The sequence below is a fragment of the Pristiophorus japonicus genome, chromosome 17 (assembly GCF_044704955.1).
Source record: "Pristiophorus japonicus isolate sPriJap1 chromosome 17, sPriJap1.hap1, whole genome shotgun sequence".
Lineage (NCBI taxonomy): Eukaryota > Metazoa > Chordata > Chondrichthyes > Pristiophoridae > Pristiophorus > Pristiophorus japonicus.
In genome coordinates this window covers 69,675,544-69,699,329 of record NC_091993.1, presented here as the reverse complement: position 1 = coordinate 69,699,329, position 23,786 = coordinate 69,675,544, and the positions used below count along the sequence as shown (strand labels likewise).

Below are 23,786 nucleotides of genomic sequence, written 5' to 3'. Positions count from 1 at the left end.
TTGACCCAGGTAAAAGGTTAGTTCTCACATGCGATGCGTTTTGCAACATGTCAATAGTGCGGGCAAATTACAACCCATAGCTTATGCTTCCAGGTCACTTTCGCAGGCGGAGCGCGGGTACGGAATGGTAGAGAAGGAGGTGCTCGCATGCGTGTACAGTGTCAAAAAGATGCACCGATACCTTTTCGGGGCCAAGTTCACATTAGAAACCGACCACAAGCCCCTCACGTCCTTCCTATCCGAGAGCAAGGCAATAAACGCCAACGCCTCGCCGCGAATTCAACGGTGGGCACTCATGCTGGCATCCTACGACTATACCATAAGGCACAGACCAGGCACAGACAACTGTGCCGACGCGCTCAGCAGGCTACCCCTGACAACCACGGAAGGGTCTGACGAACAGGACTGTGAGATAGTCATGGCAATCAATGCCTTTGAGTCCACAGGTTCGTCCATGACGGCTCGCCAAATCAGAACCTGGACGGCAAGCGACCCCACGTTATCCTTAGTAAAAAGATGTGTCCTAACCGATGACTGGGCAGAGGCTCATGATGCCTGCCCCGAGGAATTAAAACCCTTTCACAGGTGCATGCATGAGCTATCACTTCAAGCAGACTGCCTGATGTGGGGCAGCCGAGTACTCATGCCTCTGTGAGGCAGAGAGGCATTTGTCCGGGAGCTCCACCGCGAGCACCCGGGGATCGTTCTCATGAAGGCCAAAGCCAGATCTCACGTCTGGTGGCCTGGAATTGACGCGGACTTGGAGCTCTGTGTCCGAAGGTGCACCATTTGTGCCCAACTCAGCAACGCCCCCAGAGAGGCTCCACTGAGCCCCTGGCCCTGGCCTACCAAACCGTGGTCGCGGGTGCACATAGACTATGTGGGCCCATTCATGGGCAAAATGTTCCTCGTAGTTGTAGATGCATTTTCAAAGTGGATCGAATGCACCATTTTAAACTCGAGCACAACCTCCACCACTGTGGAGAGCCTCGCAACCATGTTTGCAACACACGGAATCCCTGACATATTAGTCAATGACAATGGTCCGTGCTTCACCAGCGCAGAATTCCAAGACTTTATAATTGACCACGGCATAAATCATGTCAAGACGGCACCGTTCAAGCCGGCCTCCAACGGCCAGGTGGAGAGAGCAGTGCAAATCATTAAACAAGGCATGCTTAAAATCCAAGGTCCCACGCTGCAGGGTCGCCTGTCGTGACTGCTGTTGGCATATAGATCTCGTCCACACTCACTGACTGGGATCCCCCCCGCGCAACTGTTGATGAAAAGGACTTTTAAAAACAAGGCTCTCATTAATCCTCCCAGACATGCACGAAATCGTTGAGGCAAAGCGCCATAAGCTGACTGAGTACCATGACAGAAATTCGAGGGGGAGATGGAATGAGATGGGGACAAAGTGTTTGTACTAAACTATGGCAGGGGTCCCAAATGGCTTGCAGGGACAGTAACGGGCAAGGAAGGAAACAGACTACTGGTAGTACAAATGGACAATGGCAAAACCTGCCGGAGGCATGTAGACCAAGTCAAAAGCAGATTTACCAACAGCGCTGCGGAACCAGAGGCAGACTACAATGTGGAACTCCCACGCCACCTGGTGGACAGACAGAGGGAACAACCCGAGGAAAGGGCAATCCCAACAGACAGCCCAGTCGAGTCAACAACAATCACACCAATCGAAACAGACAGCCCAGGCGAGATACCAGCAACCACACCCAAAGAAAAACAGACACCAAGGCAAACAACTGAACCACAACTCAGACGCTCCACGCGAGAGCGTAGACCACCTGAGAGACTGAAATTATAAAGATAATAAGACCTTGGGGGAGGGTGATGTCATGTATCTTACATTATTATATATAACTGTATCCCAACATGCTATACATGACTGTAATAAAATATGACCTGTAACCACCAGCATACCTTACCACCGGGGGTGCACTTGCAAGAGACAGGTATATAAGCACAGGTCTCAGGCAAGTGCAGATGCAGGTCCAGAGTGACCTTGACTTCACTACATGCCTCGTGTAAATCTGTACTGAGGGGACAGGACTTTACAACTGTAGTAACACCTCCCTGTCCCTGTACTCAAATCCCCTCATTATGAAGGCCAACATGCCATTTGTCTTTTTAACCACCTGCTGTACCTGCATGCCAACCTTCAATGACTGATGTGCCATGACACCCAGGTCTTGTTGCACCTCCCCTTTTCCTAATCTGTCACCATTCAGATAATAGTCTGTCTCTCTGTTTTTACCACCAAAGTGGATAAACTCACATTTATCCACATTATACTTCATCTGCCATGCATTTGCCCACTCACCCAACCTATCCAAGTCACTCTGCAGCTTCATAGCATCCTCCTCGCAGCTCACACTGCCACCCAACTTAGTGTCATCTGCAAATTTGGAGATACTACATTTAATCCCCTCATCTAAATCATTAATGTACAGTGTAAACAGCTGGGGCCCCAGCACAGAACCTTGCAGTACCCCACTAGTCACTGCCTGCCATTCTGAAAAGTACCCATTTACTCCTACTCTTTGCTTCCTGTCTGCCAACCAGTTCTCAATCCACATCAGCACACTACCCCCAATCCCATGTGCTTTAACTTTGCACATTAATCTCTTGTGTGGGACCTTGTCGAAAGCCTTCTGAAAGTTCAAATACACCACATAAACTGGTTCTCCCTTGTCCACTCTACTGGAAACATCCTCAAAAAATTCCAGAAGATTTGTCAAGCATGATTTCCCTTTCACAAATCCATGCTGACTTGGAGCTATCATGTCACCTGACCAAGAAAGCAAAGGTTTCAATGTTTGACACCACATTAACAGAAACTTTACATGAACATTGTATAAAACACCCAAGTGCCTACTCTTGAGTATTGTTGGTTGGTTTGATTGCACTAGGATGAGGGCGAGTGTGAGGGGTGGCTAGTGAGACAGGGATGTGAGAGGGATGGCTGGAGGTGCAAGTGTGAGTAAGGATGTGCAGGAGTAGGGTCAGGAAGGCAGAGTGATGTGATGAAAGCTACAGCAGGATGTGGTCGAGTGTGGCTTTGTACCAACATTTCATGATCTGCTGAGATCATTGAAATGTTTGCAGCAGTGCACTCAGGTCCTCCTGACCACATCCCTGCTTGTGCAATGTGCAACCAGGCTGTATTGATCTCCTGGGGCGGTCCCTTCCACCCATGAGAAGGGAAGAGGACCTCCCTGCATCCTGCGACTCCCTCCATAAGCATCTGGAGGGAGTCAGGGAGAGCCTGGATGCAGCCCTGAACCTTTGTGCAGTGATTGTCAGTGTTTACAGCACCTCAATGTTTTAGAACACCGACACCAAAAATGTCAAAATAAAGTCGGCCATGGTCCCTTTCAGAAAACCGGCTGATGACGTGTCATCAAATGACGTCACTAGACCCGCTTCCTCGAATTGGCTGGCAAATGTGCTGCGTGGGCTTAACATACCCAATCATTCATTTCAAAGGTCAGGATAGAGACAGCAGCAGGGTTGGAATCTGCCACCGACATTACCCACCACAGACCCACCAAGGTTAATAAAATCGCTGCCATAACCTCCACCTCTTTGTATTCCATCCATCTTGAGATAAAGGCCAACATTCCGTTAGCCTTCTAAATTACTTTTTTTTACCTGTCCACGAGCTCTTAGTGATTTCTGAACCTGGACCCCTAAATCGCTGTGCTCCTCCAAGGCTTCTACCTCCTTGTCATTTAGAAAATACTCTGATCCATCTTTCTTAAAGTGGATGATCTCATACTTTCCCACACTGAACTCCATCTGCCAATTTTGCCCACTCACATAATCTGTCAATGTCCCTTTGGAACTTTCTGTTCCAGTCAATCACTGTTTACTGTGCTACCTAACTTAATGAAATCAGCAAACTTGGACATATAGCTCTCTAGTCCTTCATTCAAATCATTTATGATTACAGTGAAAAGCTGAGACCCAGTGCAGATCCCTGAGGGATGCCTCTAGTCGCATCCTGCCAATTGAAGTGCATGTATCTCTGATAGGAGCAGGCCATTCTGCCCCTCGAGCCTGTTACGCCATTCAATCAGATCATGGCTGATTTGCAACCTAACTCCATATACCCATCTTTGGTCCATAACCCTCTCACCATCCATAAATAGGAGAGTGATATACGCAATTTTCCAATCTAAAAGGAACAGTTCCTGAATCTAGAGAATTTTGGAAGATTATAGTTAGAGCATCTGCAATGTGGTCACCTACTTCCTGTAAAACCCTTGGATGGAAACCATCTGGCCCTGGGTATTTGTCACTCTTTAGTGCCATTATTTTCTTCATTACTCTTATTATTACTTACGTTAATTTTATGGAGTCCCTGTCCCCGATTCAATATTAGTTTCCTTGGGATTTACGGAATGCTATCCTCTTCCTCCACTGTAAATACTGACACAGTAATTATTCAACAGGTCCGCCATTTCCTTATTATCACTGACAATATTACCACTTACAGTTTTTAAGGGGCCAACATTACATTCTCCTAATGTAATTGTAAAAATTCTTTGTATTGATTTTGATATCCCTTGCAACTTTCTTTCATACTCTTTGCAGCTCTCTGTGGTGTGACTGTGTTCTGGAGTAAACTTATCATAGGCAGTCCCTTGAAATCGAGGAAGACTTGCTTCCACTCTAAAAGTGAGTTCTCAGGTGGCTGTACAGTCCAATACGGGAATTACAGTCTCTGTCACGGGTGGGACAGACAGTGATTGAAGGAATGGGTGGGTGGGGAGTCTGGTTTGCCGCACGCTCCTTCCGCTGTCTGTGCTTGTTTTCTGCATGCTCTTGGCGACGAGACTCGAGGTGCTCAGCGCCCTCCCGGATGCTCTTCCTCCCTTTGGGCGGTCTTGGGCCAGGGACTCCCAAGTGCCGGTGGGAATGTTACACTTTATCAAGGAGGCTTTGAGGGTGTCCTTGAAGCGTTTCCTCTGCCCACCTGGGGCTCGTTTGCCGTGTAGGAGTTCCAAGTAGAGCATTTGCTTAGGGAGTCTCGTGTCGGGCATGCGGACGATGTGGCCTGCCCAATGGAGCTGGTTGAGCGTGGTTGGTGCTAAGCTGCTGGGAATGTTGGCCTGAGTGAGAACACTGACATTGGTGCGTCTATCCTCCCAGTGGATTTGCAGAATCTTGCGGAGGCAGCGCTGGCAATAATTCTCCAATGCTTTGAGGTGTCTGCTGTATATAGTGCACGTATCTGAGCCATATAGGAGGGCGGTTATCACTACAGCCCTGTAGACTATAAGCTTGATGCCAGATTTGAGGTCCTGGTCTTTAAACACTCTGTTCCTCAGGCGACCGAAGGCTGCGCTGGCACACTGGAGGTTGGACCTAGTCGTCATTGTCTACTCTTGCTGACACCTGGACCCTCCTGCTACCAAGCCTCTCGTTCCTCAAATGTATGTGGCCGACTCAGGCGCTTCACTCGACCCCCGACGTCGTCCAGTGAGCCTACGACCAGAGGTTTGGGCCCTACCTTCTCTCTTCACCCTCACGCTCCGGCCTCCTTTCGGCAATGTTTCGGGCCTCCCTCCCTCCGGCAGCGTCTTGGCCTCCCATCTCTCAGGCCGCTGGTCCCACACAGCTGTGGAGCCCCTGTCAAGCGTGTGGTGCATGCAATGGCGGCAGCCATGCTGACCTCTCCTCCTTCCTCGAAGTGGATCTCTGGACATCCCAATGTCTGCCTACAGCCAGAAACCAACACTGGAAGAGGGAAGCAATACCTGAAATCTCTCAGCCCCACTCTCCACACATTTGGAGTATCTATCATCATAGGCAGTCCCTCGGAATCGAGGAAGACTTGCTTCCGCTCTCAAAGTGAGTTCTTTGATGGCTCAACTATCCGATACAAGAGCCACAGACTCTGTTATAGGTGGGACAGACATTCGTCGAGGGAAGGGGTCGGTGGGGCTGGTTTGCCGCGCGCTCCTTCCGCTGCCCGCGCTTGGCCTCTTCATGCTCTTTGCGTTGGGACTCGAAGAGCTCAACGCCCTCCCGATGTACTTTCCCCACCTCAGGCGGTCTTCGGCCAGGGTCTCCCAGGCTTAAGTGGTGATGTCGCACTTTACCAGGGAGCCTTTGAGGGTGTCCTTATAATGTTTTACTGTCCTCCTTTGGCTTGTTTACCATGAAAGAGCTCCGCATAAAGCATTTGCTTAGGGAGTCTTGTATCTGGCATGCGTATATAGATATTGATCCCTTTTTGTGTCAGAGTGTCTCGTTCTCATGATCAAGCTCAATGACTCTGAGCCGCAGTGACTCAAGACGTAGAATTTTATTTTTTATATTATTTTACTTTGTCCCCTTTAGATCCAGTCATCTCTGCGTTGTACTTATGAATAATTTGGTCTGTTGTATTGGTTGAATTTTACAAATAAACAAGAGAAAAAGACAAGAAACTGCCTCTTTCAGGGAGTTCCATATACCCGCCACTCCATGGCAGTGAGCCATTGGTCGAATACTCCATGGGAGTGAGCAATTAGGTAACCACGCCATGGGAGTGAGCCATTGGTTGAATAATCCATGGGAGTGAGCCATTGGTCGATTACGCCATGGGAGTGAGCCATTGGGCGACCACGCCATGGGAGTGAGCCATTGGGCGACCACGCCATGGGAGTGAGCCATTGGGCGACCACGCCATGGGAGTGAGCCATTGGGCGACCACGCCATGGGAGTGAGCCATTGGGCGACCACGCCATGGGAGTGAGCCATTGGGCGACCACGCCATGGGAGTGAGCCATTGGGCGACCACGCCATGGGAGTGAGCCATTGGGCGACCACGCCATGGGAGTGAGCCATTGGGCGACCACGCCATGGGAGTGAGCCATTGGGCGACCACGCCATGGGAGTGAGCCATTGGGCGACCACGCCATGGGAGTGAGCCATTGGGCGACCACGCCATGGGAGTGAGCCATTGGGCGACCACGCCATGGGAGTGAGCCATTGGGCGACCACGCCATGGGAGTGAGCCATTGGGCGACCACGCCATGGGAGTGAGCCATTGGGCGACCACGCCATGGGAGTGAGCCATTGGGCGACCACGCCATGGGAGTGAGCCATTGGGCGACCACGCCATGGGAGTGAGCCATTGGGCGACCACGCCATGGGAGTGAGCCATTGGGCGACCACGCCATGGGAGTGAGCCATTGGGCGACCACGCCATGGGAGTGAGCCATTGGGCGACCACGCCATGGGAGTGAGCCATTGGGCGACCACGCCATGGGAGTGAGCCATTGGGCGACCACGCCATGGGAGTGAGCCATTGGGCGACCACGCCATGGGAGTGAGCCATTGGGCGACCACGCCATGGGAGTGAGCCATTGGGCGACCACGCCATGGGAGTGAGCCATTGGGCGACCACGCCATGGGAGTGAGCCATTGGGCGACCACGCCATGGGAGTGAGCCATTGGGCGACCACGCCATGGGAGTGAGCCATTGGGCGACCACGCCATGGGAGTGAGCCATTGGGCGACCACGCCATGGGAGTGAGCCATTGGGCGACCACGCCATGGGAGTGAGCCATTGGGCGACCACGCCATGGGAGTGAGCCATTGGGCGACCACGCCATGGGAGTGAGCCATTGGGCGACCACGCCATGGGAGTGAGCCATTGGGCGACCACGCCATGGGAGTGAGCCATTGGGCGACCACGCCATGGGAGTGAGCCATTGGGCGACCACGCCATGGGAGTGAGCCATTGGGCGACCACGCCATGGGAGTGAGCCATTGGGCGACCACGCCATGGGAGTGAGCCATTGGGCGACCACGCCATGGGAGTGAGCCATTGGGCGACCACGCCATGGGAGTGAGCCATTGGGCGACCACGCCATGGGAGTGAGCCATTGGGCGACCACGCCATGGGAGTGAGCCATTGGGCGACCACGCCATGGGAGTGAGCCATTGGGCGACCACGCCATGGGAGTGAGCCATTGGGCGACCACGCCATGGGAGTGAGCCATTGGGCGACCACGCCATGGGAGTGAGCCATTGGGCGACCACGCCATGGGAGTGAGCCATTGGGCGACCACGCCATGGGAGTGAGCCATTGGGCGACCACGCCATGGGAGTGAGCCATTGGGCGACCACGCCATGGGAGTGAGCCATTGGGCGACCACGCCATGGGAGTGAGCCATTGGGCGACCACGCCATGGGAGTGAGCCATTGGGCGACCACGCCATGGGAGTGAGCCATTGGGCGACCACGCCATGGGAGTGAGCCATTGGGCGACCACGCCATGGGAGTGAGCCATTGGGCGACCACGCCATGGGAGTGAGCCATTGGGCGACCACGCCATGGGAGTGAGCCATTGGGCGACCACGCCATGGGAGTGAGCCATTGGGCGACCACGCCATGGGAGTGAGCCATTGGGCGACCACGCCATGGGAGTGAGCCATTGGGCGACCACGCCATGGGAGTGAGCCATTGGGCGACCACGCCATGGGAGTGAGCCATTGGGCGACCACGCCATGGGAGTGAGCCATTGGGCGACCACGCCATGGGAGTGAGCCATTGGGCGACCACGCCATGGGAGTGAGCCATTGGGCGACCACGCCATGGGAGTGAGCCATTGGGCGACCACGCCATGGGAGTGAGCCATTGGGCGACCACGCCATGGGAGTGAGCCATTGGGCGACCACGCCATGGGAGTGAGCCATTGGGCGACCACGCCATGGGAGTGAGCCATTGGGCGACCACGCCATGGGAGTGAGCCATTGGGCGACCACGCCATGGGAGTGAGCCATTGGGCGACCACGCCATGGGAGTGAGCCATTGGGCGACCACGCCATGGGAGTGAGCCATTGGGCGACCACGCCATGGGAGTGAGCCATTGGGCGACCACGCCATGGGAGTGAGCCATTGGGCGACCACGCCATGGGAGTGAGCCATTGGGCGACCACGCCATGGGAGTGAGCCATTGGGCGACCACGCCATGGGAGTGAGCCATTGGGCGACCACGCCATGGGAGTGAGCCATTGGGCGACCACGCCATGGGAGTGAGCCATTGGGCGACCACGCCATGGGAGTGAGCCATTGGGCGACCACGCCATGGGAGTGAGCCATTGGGCGACCACGCCATGGGAGTGAGCCATTGGGCGACCACGCCATGGGAGTGAGCCATTGGGCGACCACGCCATGGGAGTGAGCCATTGGGCGACCACGCCATGGGAGTGAGCCATTGGGCGACCACGCCATGGGAGTGAGCCATTGGGCGACCACGCCATGGGAGTGAGCCATTGGGCGACCACGCCATGGGAGTGAGCCATTGGGCGACCACGCCATGGGAGTGAGCCATTGGGCGACCACGCCATGGGAGTGAGCCATTGGGCGACCACGCCATGGGAGTGAGCCATTGGGCGACCACGCCATGGGAGTGAGCCATTGGGCGACCACGCCATGGGAGTGAGCCATTGGGCGACCACGCCATGGGAGTGAGCCATTGGGCGACCACGCCATGGGAGTGAGCCATTGGGCGACCACGCCATGGGAGTGAGCCATTGGGCGACCACGCCATGGGAGTGAGCCATTGGGCGACCACGCCATGGGAGTGAGCCATTGGGCGACCACGCCATGGGAGTGAGCCATTGGGCGACCACGCCATGGGAGTGAGCCATTGGGCGACCACGCCATGGGAGTGAGCCATTGGGCGACCACGCCATGGGAGTGAGCCATTGGGCGACCACGCCATGGGAGTGAGCCATTGGGCGACCACGCCATGGGAGTGAGCCATTGGGCGACCACGCCATGGGAGTGAGCCATTGGGCGACCACGCCATGGGAGTGAGCCATTGGGCGACCACGCCATGGGAGTGAGCCATTGGGCGACCACGCCATGGGAGTGAGCCATTGGGCGACCACGCCATGGGAGTGAGCCATTGGGCGACCACGCCATGGGAGTGAGCCATTGGGCGACCACGCCATGGGAGTGAGCCATTGGGCGACCACGCCATGGGAGTGAGCCATTGGGCGACCACGCCATGGGAGTGAGCCATTGGGCGACCACGCCATGGGAGTGAGCCATTGGGCGACCACGCCATGGGAGTGAGCCATTGGGCGACCACGCCATGGGAGTGAGCCATTGGGCGACCACGCCATGGGAGTGAGCCATTGGGCGACCACGCCATGGGAGTGAGCCATTGGGCGACCACGCCATGGGAGTGAGCCATTGGGCGACCACGCCATGGGAGTGAGCCATTGGGCGACCACGCCATGGGAGTGAGCCATTGGGCGACCACGCCATGGGAGTGAGCCATTGGGCGACCACGCCATGGGAGTGAGCCATTGGGCGACCACGCCATGGGAGTGAGCCATTGGGCGACCACGCCATGGGAGTGAGCCATTGGGCGACCACGCCATGGGAGTGAGCCATTGGGCGACCACGCCATGGGAGTGAGCCATTGGGCGACCACGCCATGGGAGTGAGCCATTGGGCGACCACGCCATGGGAGTGAGCCATTGGGCGACCACGCCATGGGAGTGAGCCATTGGGCGACCACGCCATGGGAGTGAGCCATTGGGCGACCACGCCATGGGAGTGAGCCATTGGGCGACCACGCCATGGGAGTGAGCCATTGGGCGACCACGCCATGGGAGTGAGCCATTGGGCGACCACGCCATGGGAGTGAGCCATTGGGCGACCACGCCATGGGAGTGAGCCATTGGGCGACCACGCCATGGGAGTGAGCCATTGGGCGACCACGCCATGGGAGTGAGCCATTGGGCGACCACGCCATGGGAGTGAGCCATTGGGCGACCACGCCATGGGAGTGAGCCATTGGGCGACCACGCCATGGGAGTGAGCCATTGGGCGACCACGCCATGGGAGTGAGCCATTGGGCGACCACGCCATGGGAGTGAGCCATTGGGCGACCACGCCATGGGAGTGAGCCATTGGGCGACCACGCCATGGGAGTGAGCCATTGGGCGACCACGCCATGGGAGTGAGCCATTGGGCGACCACGCCATGGGAGTGAGCCATTGGGCGACCACGCCATGGGAGTGAGCCATTGGGCGACCACGCCATGGGAGTGAGCCATTGGGCGACCACGCCATGGGAGTGAGCCATTGGGCGACCACGCCATGGGAGTGAGCCATTGGGCGACCACGCCATGGGAGTGAGCCATTGGGCGACCACGCCATGGGAGTGAGCCATTGGGCGACCACGCCATGGGAGTGAGCCATTGGGCGACCACGCCATGGGAGTGAGCCATTGGGCGACCACGCCATGGGAGTGAGCCATTGGGCGACCACGCCATGGGAGTGAGCCATTGGGCGACCACGCCATGGGAGTGAGCCATTGGGCGACCACGCCATGGGAGTGAGCCATTGGGCGACCACGCCATGGGAGTGAGCCATTGGGCGACCACGCCATGGGAGTGAGCCATTGGGCGACCACGCCATGGGAGTGAGCCATTGGGCGACCACGCCATGGGAGTGAGCCATTGGGCGACCACGCCATGGGAGTGAGCCATTGGGCGACCACGCCATGGGAGTGAGCCATTGGGCGACCACGCCATGGGAGTGAGCCATTGGGCGACCACGCCATGGGAGTGAGCCATTGGGCGACCACGCCATGGGAGTGAGCCATTGGGCGACCACGCCATGGGAGTGAGCCATTGGGCGACCACGCCATGGGAGTGAGCCATTGGGCGACCACGCCATGGGAGTGAGCCATTGGGCGACCACGCCATGGGAGTGAGCCATTGGGCGACCACGCCATGGGAGTGAGCCATTGGGCGACCACGCCATGGGAGTGAGCCATTGGGCGACCACGCCATGGGAGTGAGCCATTGGGCGACCACGCCATGGGAGTGAGCCATTGGGCGACCACGCCATGGGAGTGAGCCATTGGGCGACCACGCCATGGGAGTGAGCCATTGGGCGACCACGCCATGGGAGTGAGCCATTGGGCGACCACGCCATGGGAGTGAGCCATTGGTCGAATACTCCATGGGAGTGAGCCATTGAGCGACTACGCCATGGGAGTGAGCCATTGGGCGACTATGCCTTGGGAGTGAGCCATTGGGCAACCACGCCATGGGAGTGAGCCACTTATCTGCAGCTTAATGGCAACGTTCTATTGGTCCATGAGGATGTTCTGTTTATCTCCAGAGGAGTGTCCGATTGGTCCACTGCTCCATGAAAGTGTTCCATATAGCTAATGCTATAGCGAGTTAGTAAATGAGAAGCAGAAATTGGTGGGGACAATTAACAAGTTCTTTGTTTCATTGTTTGCAATGGAAAAGGATATTGGGGTGAAGGCAATGTTGAATTATTATAATAAATAAAAGAAAGTATTATTGAATTTAGTTGAGCTGCAGGATAATAATGTGCCAGGTCCTGACAGGATACATCTAAGCGTCCCTTGGGGAATGGAGGAAGAAATAGTTGATGCCCGAGAAATTAATTTTCAGGAATCTACTTAGAGTGGATGAGTTTCAGAGGACTGCAGAGTGCACAATGTAATATACGTTTTCAAAAGGGGGGCAGTTAACCCGGACGATTACATAGAAACATAGAAAATAGGTGCAGGAGTAGACCATTCGGCCCTTCGAGCCTGCCCCACCATTCAATAAGATAATGGCTGATCATGCAACTTCAGTACCCCAATCTTGCCTGTGCGTGGCTACCAAAGGTCTAGCTCGGTCAAGCCCATGTGGTGGCTGATGTGCAACAATCACCACACGTTAAAAAAATCCACGCACAGACATCTTCCACCCTTCAATTGGAGTTCAGGACTGGAATATCGAGTCCTTCATGGAAACATCTGTGAACTCGTGTGGAAGCAAGTCATCCTCATTCGAGGGACCGCCTATGAGATGTTTGAGGTATGTCCTACAAATAACATCAAAGGCTCTTTATGAAAAGTAAAGATATTACTAGACTGTAAATAGATAATAACTCTGCTCTCCTATGCCCACTTTAAAATTGTACCATTTTGTTAATATTGCCACTCCTCATTCTTCATTCCAAAATGCATCACTTCACATTTCTCTGCATTAAATTCCATCTGCCACATGTCTGCCCATTTCACCAGTCTGTCTATGTCTTCCTGAAGTCTGCTATTATTCTCTTAACTGTTTACTACATTTCCAAGTTTTATGCCATCTGTAAACTTTGAAATTATGCCTCCTATAACCGAGTCCTGTTCATGGATATAAAATATCAAAAAGAGCAATGGTCCTAACATCACCCCTGGGGGAATACCACTACACACTTCCCTCCAGTCTGAAAAGCAATCCTTCACCACTGCTTTCCGTCCCTTAGCCAATTTGGTACCCACACTGTCACTGCCCCTTTAATCCCATGGGCTACATTTTTGCTACAAGACTCTTATGTGGCACCTTGTCAACGTCAAATTCGTGCTAGTTCATTCACAATCAAAATCAGGAAGCCTTTCACAGAAAAGGGTAGTAGAATGTGGAATTCTCTCCTAAAAGGCTGTGGATGCTGGTTCAATTGGAGCTTTCAAGACTGAGAATTATAGATTTTTGTTAGATGTGGCTATCAAGGAATACAGAGCAATGGCAGGTAAATAGATTTGGGGCACAGATCAACCATGATCTAACTGAATGGCGCAGCAGGCTCGAGGGATTAAATGGTCTACACTTGTTCTGAGTTTTCCTAGATGCATTAAAATTTAAATTTATCAGGTTACTTAAACCTTCTGCACCTCTCCATCAAGGCAAGGAAGAGCTGGTTAACTTTACAGCCAATAGTCGCCAGTGGCTGGACAACAAACTCAAATTTATAAGATTATGAATGTGGAAAATCAGAAATGATCAGAGAATCACAAAATGCTGGAGACCTAACCAGACCAGTCAACATCTACAGAGACAGAGAAAAGACTGGGGTAAGATTTGAGGTACTGATGAATAACACTCTGATTCCTTGACCTGTCTTGTCCTCTCTGTGCATGAGCATAAGAATTAGGAGCAGGAGTCGGCCATTCAGCCCCTTGAGCCTGTTCCGCCAATCAATGAGATCATGGCTGATCTTCTACCTCAACTCCACTTTCCTGCACTATCCCCATATCCCTTGATTCCCTTAATATCCAAAAATCTATCGATCTCGGTCTTGAATATACTCAATGACTGAATAGCCACAGCCCTCTGGGATAGAGAATTCCAAAGATTCACCACCCTCTGAGTGAAGAAATTTCTCCTCATCTCAGTCCTAAATAACCGACCCCTTATTCTGAGATTGTGACCCCCCTGGTTCTAGACTCCCCAGCTAGGGGAAACATCCTTCCTGCATCTATCCTGCCAAGCCCTGTAAGAATTTTGTATGTTTCAATGAGATCATTTCTCATTCTTCTAAACTCTAGACAATACAGGCCCAGTCGACTCAATCTCTTCTCACAGGGCAATCCCCCCATCCTAGGAATCAGTCTGGTAAACCTTCGTTGCACTCCCTCTATGGCAAGTATATTCTTCCTTAGGTAAGACGACCAAAACTGTACACAATACTCCAGGTGTGGTCTCACCAGGGCCCTATATAATTGCAGTAAGACGTCTTTACTCTTATACTCAAATCCTCTTGTAATAAAGGCCAACATGCCATATGCTTTCCTAATTGCTTGCTGTACCTGCATGTTAACTTTCAGTGATTCATGTACAAGTACACCCAGGTCCCTCTGAACATCAACATTTCCCAATCTCTCGCCATTTAAAAAATACTCTTGCTTTTCTATTTTTTCCTACCAACAGGGATAACTTCATATTTCTACACATGATATTCCATTTGCCATGTTCTTGCCCACTCACTTAGCCTGTCTATATCCCCTTGAAGCCTCTTTGCATCCTTCTCACAACTTACATTCCCACCTAGCTTTGTATCATCAGTAAACTTGGATATACCCTGTATTACATTTGGTCCCCTCATTCAAATCATTGATACAGATTATGAATAGCTGAGGCCCAAGCACCGATCCTTGTGGTATTCTACTAGTTACAGCTTACCAACACGAAAATGACTCGTTTATTCCTACTTTCTGTCCATTAACCAATCCTTAATCCATGTTGGTGCATTACCCCCAATCCCATGAGCCCTCATTTTGTTTAATAACCTCTTGTGTGGCACCTTATGGAATGCCTTCTGAAAATCCAAATACACCACATCCACTGGTTCCCCCCTTATCTATTCTGCTAGTTACAACATCAAAAAGCTCAAACAGATTTGTCAAACATGATTTCCCTTCCATAAATCAGTGTTGACTCTGTCCAATCCTATTATTATTTTCTAAGTGCTCTGTTACCACATCCTTAATAATAGATTCTAGCAGTTTCCCTACGACTGATGTCAGGCTAACTGGTCCATCATTCCCCATTTTCTCGCTCAACAACAACTTGTATTTATATAGCACCTTTAAAGTAGTAAAATGTCCCAAGGCGCTTCACAGGAGAGTTATGAAAAAAAATTGACACCAAGCCAATGTTAAATTAGGGCTGGAGGAGATTAAAGAGATAGGCAGAGGCAGGGCCAGAGAGGGATTTGAAATCAAGGATGAGAATTTTGAAATTGAGGCGTTGCTTAACCGGGAGCCAATGTAGGTCAGCGAGCACAGGGGTGATGGCTGAGCAGGACTTGGTGCAAGTTAAGACATGGGCAGCCGACTTTTGGATCACCTCTAGTTTACGTAGGGTCAAATGTGGGAGGCCAGTCAGGTGAGCATTAGAATACTCAAGTCTAGGGTAACAAAGGCATGGATGAGGGTTTCAGCACCAGATGAGTTGAGGTTAGGGTGGAGATGGGTGATATTATAGAGATGAAAATAGGCGGTCTTAGTTATGCTGCAGATATGTGGTCGGAAGCAAATTTCAGGATCAAATATGGCACCAAGGTAGCGAACAGTCTGGTTCAGCCTCAGACAGATTTTAGGGAGAGGGATGAAGTCAGTGGCTAGGGAATGGAGTTTGTGGCGGGGACCAAAAACAATGGCTTCAGTCTTCCCAATATTTAATTGGATTAAATTTCTGCTCATCCAGAACTGGATGTCGGACAAGAAGTCTGACAATTTAGAGTCAGTGAAGGGTTCAAGAGAGGTGGTGAGGTAGAGCAGTGTGTCGTCAGCGCACATGTGAAAACTGACGCTGTGTTTTCGGATGATGTTGTCAAGGGGCAACATGTAGACTGACCTGACAGGGGAGTAACCATGACCCCAACGTGGTTCTCCCTGGATCAGGAAGGTGGTTCTCCTATGCTTTTTGGAAATAGGAGGTGGGTGGGGTGGCTTGACCCATCCACCTCCACGGAGGTGTGTGGGGTTGCTGACCCATCCACCTCCATGGCACGAGCCTGGTATTGCAGTACTTCCAGGAACGGTGCTTGGACTCTAGGCCTTTTGGCTAAGAGCATTAGCGCAGGGTGATCCTTGATGTGCGCAAGGTGACCTCTGGCGTTTGTGATCTGACAAAGAATTGGAAAGATTGGCTACGAAAAAAAAAAAAAGCAACATGTAGATGAGAAATAGGAGGGGGCAAGGATAGATCCTCAAGGGACACCAGAGGTAACGATGCGGGAGTAGGAAGAGAAGCCATTGCAGATGATTCTCTGGCTACGATTAGATAGATAAGAATGGAATCAGGCGAGTGCAGTCCCATCCAGCTGGATGATGGTGGAAAGGCATTGGAGGAGGATGAAATGATCAACCATGTCAAAGGCTGCAGACAAGTCAAGGATAGTTTACCTTTGTAACAGTCACAAAGGATGTCATTTGTGACTTTGATGAGGGCCGTTTCGGTACTTTGGCAGAGAGGGAAACCTGATTGGAGGGATTCAAACATGGAGTTGCCGGAAAGATGGGCATAGATTTGGGAGGCGACAACACGTTCAAGGACTTGAGAGCAAAGGGAGGTTGGAGATGGGGCAGTAGTTAGCAAGGCCAGAGGGGGTCAATGGTTGGGGTTTTTTTTTTTAAAAAAGGAGACGGGTGATGACAGCAGATTTGAGGGAGAGGGAGACAGTACCCGAGGAGAGCAGACCATTTACAATGGCAGCTAACATGGGAGCCAGAAAAGGAAGGTGGGTGCTCAGCCATTTGGTGGGAGTAGGGTCGAAGGACCATGAAGTGGTTCTGATATACAATACAAGCGTAGAGAGGTCATGAGGAGAGATCAAAGAGAAACTGGAGAAAGCTGAGAGTTCAGGGCTAGGGCAGGGGCAACCTTAGAGGAAGTTTGGTCCGGTGGGCTGGGGGAAGGAAGGGAAGCGGCAGAGGCAGCTAAACAGACGGTCTCAATCTTGGAGACAAAGAAGTCCATGAGCTCCTCACACTTGTTGTCAGAGGTGAGGGTGGAGGAGACAGGGGAGAGGGGTTTAAGAAGACAGTTAGCAGGAGAGAATAGAAGCCGGGGTTTGTCTTTACATTCCAGAATGATTCTGGAATAGTGAGCAATTTTGGCAGACGAGAGTAGGACATGATATTGTTTTATGAGGTCTAACCAGATCTGGCAGTGAATGGCTAAACTAGTTGTCTGCCATATCCGTTCAAGTCTGTGTACCTTGGACTTAAGGGAGCGAAGGTGAGGACTGTACTGCGGGAACGGCCAGAGTGAGAGAGAGAGAATAATTGTTTTAATAGGACTAGGGCATCAAAGGTAGTGGTGAGGGTGTGGTTGAGTAGATCGGTAGTTGCATCACTGACACCAGCACTATTGCAATAACTCAAGGCATAATCTTAATTCTGTGTTAACTGTGTATGTAATGTTACATCTCCACCTATTTTCAAACGATTAACACATGATTAACACAGATGACCTTTTATGTCCAAAACCCAATTAAGATCAAAATCTGCTGCAATATTAAAGATTGAAAACAACAACAACAACTTGTATCTATATATAGCACCTTTAACAGAGTGAAACATCTCAAGGCACTTCACATGAGTATTATGAGATAATAATTTGACACTGAGCTGCACAAGTACAAATTAGAAATTAAAAAGCTCGAGCCTGGAGCAGCTGAAGGGAGATTTAAACATCAGCATCTCCCTGACAACGGAGGCAGCTCAAGCCTGGAGCTGTTACAGGTCCTATCAAGAGGACAAAATGAGAAATAAAAAGTAATAAAATTATGACATCACAAGGATTAATTGAATCAAGAATCACTGGACAGGGAATGAATCTTAAAGACAGCTAGTAACTGATTTAATTTGCTTCAATTGCTGATTTTCTCATTTTAACTTAATTTATAATCATGGTATATATTATTTAATTTTGTTTAATTATAATTATAATTAATCTTTATTTTACTGGTTTTACTATTGTATACTCCTTATTGTATTATTTACAATGTAATTTGAATTTTTTTTTTCCGCCTGTGTCTATCTGCGTGCACATTTTGGCTGCCGCTTCAGACCCGAGCCTTTAAGCTCTTTTTACACTTCCTTCTCCCACTTTTTCTCTTTCCCTCAATGGTCAATATCTAACGTGTTGTAAAATTGTTGTGAAGCACCTTGGGACTTTTTACTACGTTAAAGGTGCTATATAAATAAAAGTTATTATTTTTATTTATTATTAGAGCAGGTGGTCAAAGAGATGGGTTTTAAGGTGCATCTTGAAGGAGGAAAGAGAGGTAGAGAGGCAGAGAGTTCCAGAGCTTGTGGCCCAGGCAACAGAAGGCATGGCCACCAATGGTTGGGCGATTATAATCAGGGATGCTCAAGAGGGCAGAATTAGAGGAGCGCAGACATCTCAGGGGGTTGTGGGACTGGAGATTTCAGAGATAGGGAGGGGTGAGGCCATGGTGGAATTTGAAAATAAGGATAAAAGAAATTTGAAATCAAGGCATTGCTTAACCAGAAGCCAATGTAGGTCAGCGAGCACAGGGGTGATGGGTGAGCGAGACTTGGTGCGAGTTTTGGATCACCTCTAGTTTATGTCGGGTAGAATGTGGGAGGCCAGCCAGAAGTGCATTGGAATAGTTAAGTCTAGAGGTAACAAAGACATGGATGAGGGCTTCAGCAGCGGATAAGCTGAGACAAGGATGGAGATGGGCGATAAACCTACAAAGTAAAGTAGTGTTTGGAAATGAATCATTTCATTGAAAAATTCTGCAAAATACCAAACATCGTGAGAGTGGGAGGCAGTCAGATTTGAAATGAGTATACAATTTTTATAAAATTTGTTGCCCATACCCTTGGCTAAGATCATGGAGATCTAATCTGTGTAAAGTTGAATGATGAGTGGTGCATTTTATTCAATTATCTTCAGGATTAGGGTAGACATTTCTAAGAACTTATCCTGGGAGATTAATGGAAAGAACTCGCCTCCTCTCTCAGCCACAGAGTAATAAACAACCTATCCCCAGTCAGGGCAATCTTCAAACACTCCACAATCTGAGCAAAACATTAGTTAACTGGTCCTAAACTCAAAATGCACAATGGAAACAGCACACACACTTTACAAAACAGCGACTGTGTGAGAGCCGCAGGAGGGAACCTTTCACCATCACCACAGGCACACACTTGTTATACTCCGAGCACAACATCATTTCAATTGCTGATTGAGAAATGACAGAATTGTTCTGAACCTTTCATTCAGCCTTGGCTCAGTCCGTGAGACTCTCCCTGCTGAGTCAGACAGTTGTGTGTTCAAGTCCCGCTCCAGAGATGTGAACACATAATGCAGGCTGACACTTCAGTGCCAGTACTGCCAGAGGTACCGTCGTTCGGATGATATTTTACACCTAGGCCCCAGCACTATTTCAAAGAAGAGCAGGGGAGCTCTCCCCAGTGTCCTGGCCAATACTTATCTCACATTGTTGTTTATGAGACCTTGCTGTGCACAAATTGGCTGCCGAATTTCCTTCATTACAACAGTTACGACACTTCAAAAAAAGATTTCATTGGCCGTAAAGCGCTTTGGGACGTCCCGAGGTTGTGAAAGGCGTTATGTGAATGTATGTTTCTTCTTCGTTTTTTCCCCAATGTTTAGTCTGCTGGAATGTACCCACAGCAGGAAGAGCACCAGCCTTTAAGGACATGCTGGGAGAACTTCAACCCGAGTGAGCAGCTGAAAGCCAAACTAAAGCAGCTTAGACAGAACAGCTGCAGATAAATCTGCATAAGTAACAATAGAAGGTAAATCACATGGAACATATTCGACAAGCCAGAAGCCGTCTCGACCACATTCACTTTGTCAACCATGGGGTGTTACTGAGTGCTGCAACCTGAAACTCCGGGATAGTCAGAACTAAATGCAAGATACAGAAAGACATGAATGTTTAAATAAATGCTAAAGCTCGGGAAATGGGAACAACTTCTGTGACAACAGAGTTACTGTACCAAGGGCATATACAACACAGAGGAATTAAGGCACTCTCACTACCAGAATTATCCAAAAGAGGTTCGAAAATAAACCTAATGCCATCAAAAATCTTGGATTAATAGCAACAGCAAAACCTAGAGTAGTAACATCATTATAAAGAGAGGAGTGAGACTAAGTACTGGGTCAGATGGAATCTTAGACTGAAACCGTATCACAAGCTAGCGGGTCTTGAACACTCAATGCCGACGGCCTTTGCAAAGCAGTGGCAGCATCACACTTATTGACCCCAGACACAGAAAAGAGGAAGAGGATAACTCGACAGTGGGTATTCAGTTTCCAGAACACTTGGGATGCATTGACACATTCAAAGTCATTCATTACAAGTATCTGGAACAGCCCAAACTGCAAGTGCCTTCACTACTTAGCCCTGCTCTCCCTGAGAATGTCAACACACAATGACCTCCGAACACGCAGGTGGTCTACTGCACTTCACGGCGCTGCCGTACATCCCTCTACATTGCATCTCCGGCGATAAATCCGTGACCAAGCGCTGTGGTGGCAGGATTTGAGGGAAAGGTGCCTGTCTGTGAGAGGGGGCGGGGAGGGGCCGAGTCCTGGAGGAGACTGCAGGCTTGGTTGGATCTGGGCAGGGATCGCGGCTGGATTACTGAAAATGCAGAGGTCCTTCCCAATCTTGCACGTTACAGCCTCCAGAATTGGGGGGGTGACTTTCACTTTACAATCAGACTCGGTGTCCCGGGTTCAGTCTAGAGGGATCTGGACACAGCACTTCGAGTTGTGGGCAACCCCGAGGTTTAGGAGGGAGTGGGGAGGGCAGGATTGCACTGATCATTGTGGTGTGTTTGAAGGTGCCCAGTCCAACACTCCTGGGCGCCAGCGATGAGTGCTGGCAGTTGGTGCTGTGGGTGGGCCCCTTTAAGCCGGTCTAAAGCCCGAGATGTCCTGTCCCAAGCAGAAAGTTCTTGATCAATCGCTGCTATCACCCAGTACCAAGGCTGTGTGTGTGTGTCTGTGTGTGAGTGTATGTCTGTCTGTCTGTGTGTGAGTGTCTGTGTGTGTGTCTGAGTGAGTGCCTGTGTCTGTGTGTGAGTGTCTGTGTGTGTGTGTGAGTGTCTGTGAGTGTGTGTCTGTGTGCGTGTATCTGTGCGTGTGTGAATGAGTGTGTGTGTGTCTGTGGAATGGACTGCTCGGAGCATGGCTGGGTTCTCGGGGCTCGGAATGAGAGTGCAGGGATCATGGGATAGTTCTAAGCACGAGGGGCAACTCCTGGTGGAATTGAACCAAAAATACATCGCTCACCTTTTAAATGTAATGGATTTGTAACTTCAGGAAATACCCGGTGAAAGTTCCAGAGTGTGATTAGTGGGAACGTGTCCTTGAGTGACTGTGTCCCATTGCAAATACGGATCTAGAAACTGACTATCTACAAATTTCTGTTTGATATACAGGTTCGAGTTGCGCAGAGAGGAATGGTGAAGTTAGTGTGTGTAAATTGTGTATTCAGTAAAAGATGTGTTTATATATCGCCAGTCAGAAATATTTCGATTCTTTACTTGTAATGAATGACTTTGAATGTGTCAATGCACCCCAAGTGTTTTGGAAGCTGAATACCCACTGTTTAAGTATCGAAGGGAAATACATGAAATTAGAGACCGCATTTTAAAAGTTACATTGTAAGATGAGCGAGACGTGGTCAGAATGTGTTTTGTTGAAGTCCGTCTTGCCCCTAGGCGGACGGTGAACTGTTGTTTACTGAATATTTCAGCGGCTGAAAGCCGGACCCCAGCACAGTGCAAGCGCCTCACACACACACACTGAATGCAATGTTACCTTCAGCACCCCGCGGTCCTGGAGGGGTGTCAGATCCTCAGTGTCCCGCTGCAGCTCTGGGGCTTCCTGCTCGGCCCCTGTCTGCTCCTGCCTGCTGGTCATCGTTGACTGGGACCCGCCGCCTGTCCGGGCTCACCGCCGCTCAGCTTCCCTCCAATTCTCGGTTGTTGTAATCCGGGGAAGCGGAGCCGGGCCGGCCGGCGGTGGGTTGCGGAGCGGGAGCGGCTGCGAATGCGGATTGTACGGACAGCCGCGCCTCGCCCCCTCACATCACAGCTCGGACGGGCCGCCCTCCCTCACTCGCTCTGTCTGTCTGTGTGTGTCTCACAGGCTGTGTGTGTCTCTCTCTCTCTCACAGGCTGTGTGTGTCTCTCTCTCTCACAGGCTGTGTGTGCCTCTCTCTCTCACAGGCTGTGTGTGTCTCTCTCTCTCACAGGCTGTGTGTGCCTCTCTCTCTCACAGGCTGTGTGTCTCTCTCTCACACAGGCTGTGTGTCTCTCTCTCACACAGGCTGTGTGTGTGTCTCACAGGCTGTGTGTGTCTTTCTCACACCAGCTGTGTGTGTGTCTCTCTCTCTGAGGATGTGTGTGTCTCTCACACCATCTTTCTCTCTCTCTCTGTGTCTGTCTGTGTGTCTCTCTCACACACCAGTTTTGTGTGTGTGTGTGTGTGTGTGTGTGTGTGTCCGTCTCTCTCTCTCTCTCTCTCTCTCTCACACACACACACACCAGTTCTCTCCCTCAGCCCGCCTGCCCACTCGCTCTCTGTCTGTCTGTGAGTGTGTCTCTCACACCAGCTCTGTCTGTCTGTGTGTGTGTCTCTCTCACACACCAGCTCTGTCTGTGTGTGTGTCTCTCTCACACACCAGTTCTGTCTGTCTGTGTGTCTCTCTCACACACCAGTTCTGTCTGTTTTTGTGCGTCTCGCTCTCTCTCCCCTCGGCCGCTTTCCGGAAGATATGAAGCCCGCGCTGTCCCAGCATCCATGGTGCGGGGGAAAGCGGCCTATTCCTGCCACAGGAGCTCCTCAGGAGGCGGGGTCATGGGCTGGGCGGGGCTTGCCGCTGCAACGGAGCAGAGAATCCCTGGAGCCTGGGGAAGAGAGGTCCAAGGCATGGGGAATCCCAAGGAGAGGGCTACCCCAGGGCTGGGATGGGGAATCCCAGGGAGAGGGCTATTCCAGAGCTAGGGGATGGGGAATCCCAGGGAGAGAGCTATCCCAGGGTCAAGGGATGGGGAATCCCAGGGAGAGGGCTATCCCAGGGCCACCAAAGCTAGAGGAAACCCAGGGTAAGGGAATTCTAGGGGCAACCTAAAGAGGGGGGGGGGGGCGATGTCAGAGAGAGGGGAAAACTTAAGCAGGGGGCATCTCAGGAATGAGGAGAAGCAATCACAGGAATGGGAGAACCATGGAGGGCGAGTCACCGATCTAATGGCAGAACAGACTTGAGGGGCTGAATGGCCTACTCCTTTATTTCACCCAAGGAAAGGCGACATCTCAGGGAGGGGGAATCTTGGGAAGTGGAGTAAGGGGATGGAAAACCCAGTAGTGGGCAAGGGGAATCCAGGGATTGGGTATCCAAGAGAAGGATATGGGGAGGGGAGGAAGATCT

The 23,786-nt window shown here is 51.2% G+C and overlaps 1 protein-coding gene across 1 annotated transcript in view; it reads right to left on the bottom strand.

Moving 5' to 3' along the window:
- The window catches only part of LOC139227783 (peptidyl-prolyl cis-trans isomerase FKBP5-like), a 472,122-nt gene extending 448,963 nt beyond the window's left edge, over window positions 1-23,159 (bottom strand). Inside the window, exon 1 of the mRNA XM_070858822.1 lies at window positions 22,175-23,159. Coding sequence (XP_070714923.1) covers window positions 22,175-22,276 — 102 coding nt within the window. The 5' untranslated portion in view covers window positions 22,277-23,159. The remainder of the gene's footprint in view (window positions 1-22,174) is intronic.
- Between the last annotated feature and the right edge of the window lie 627 nt (window positions 23,160-23,786).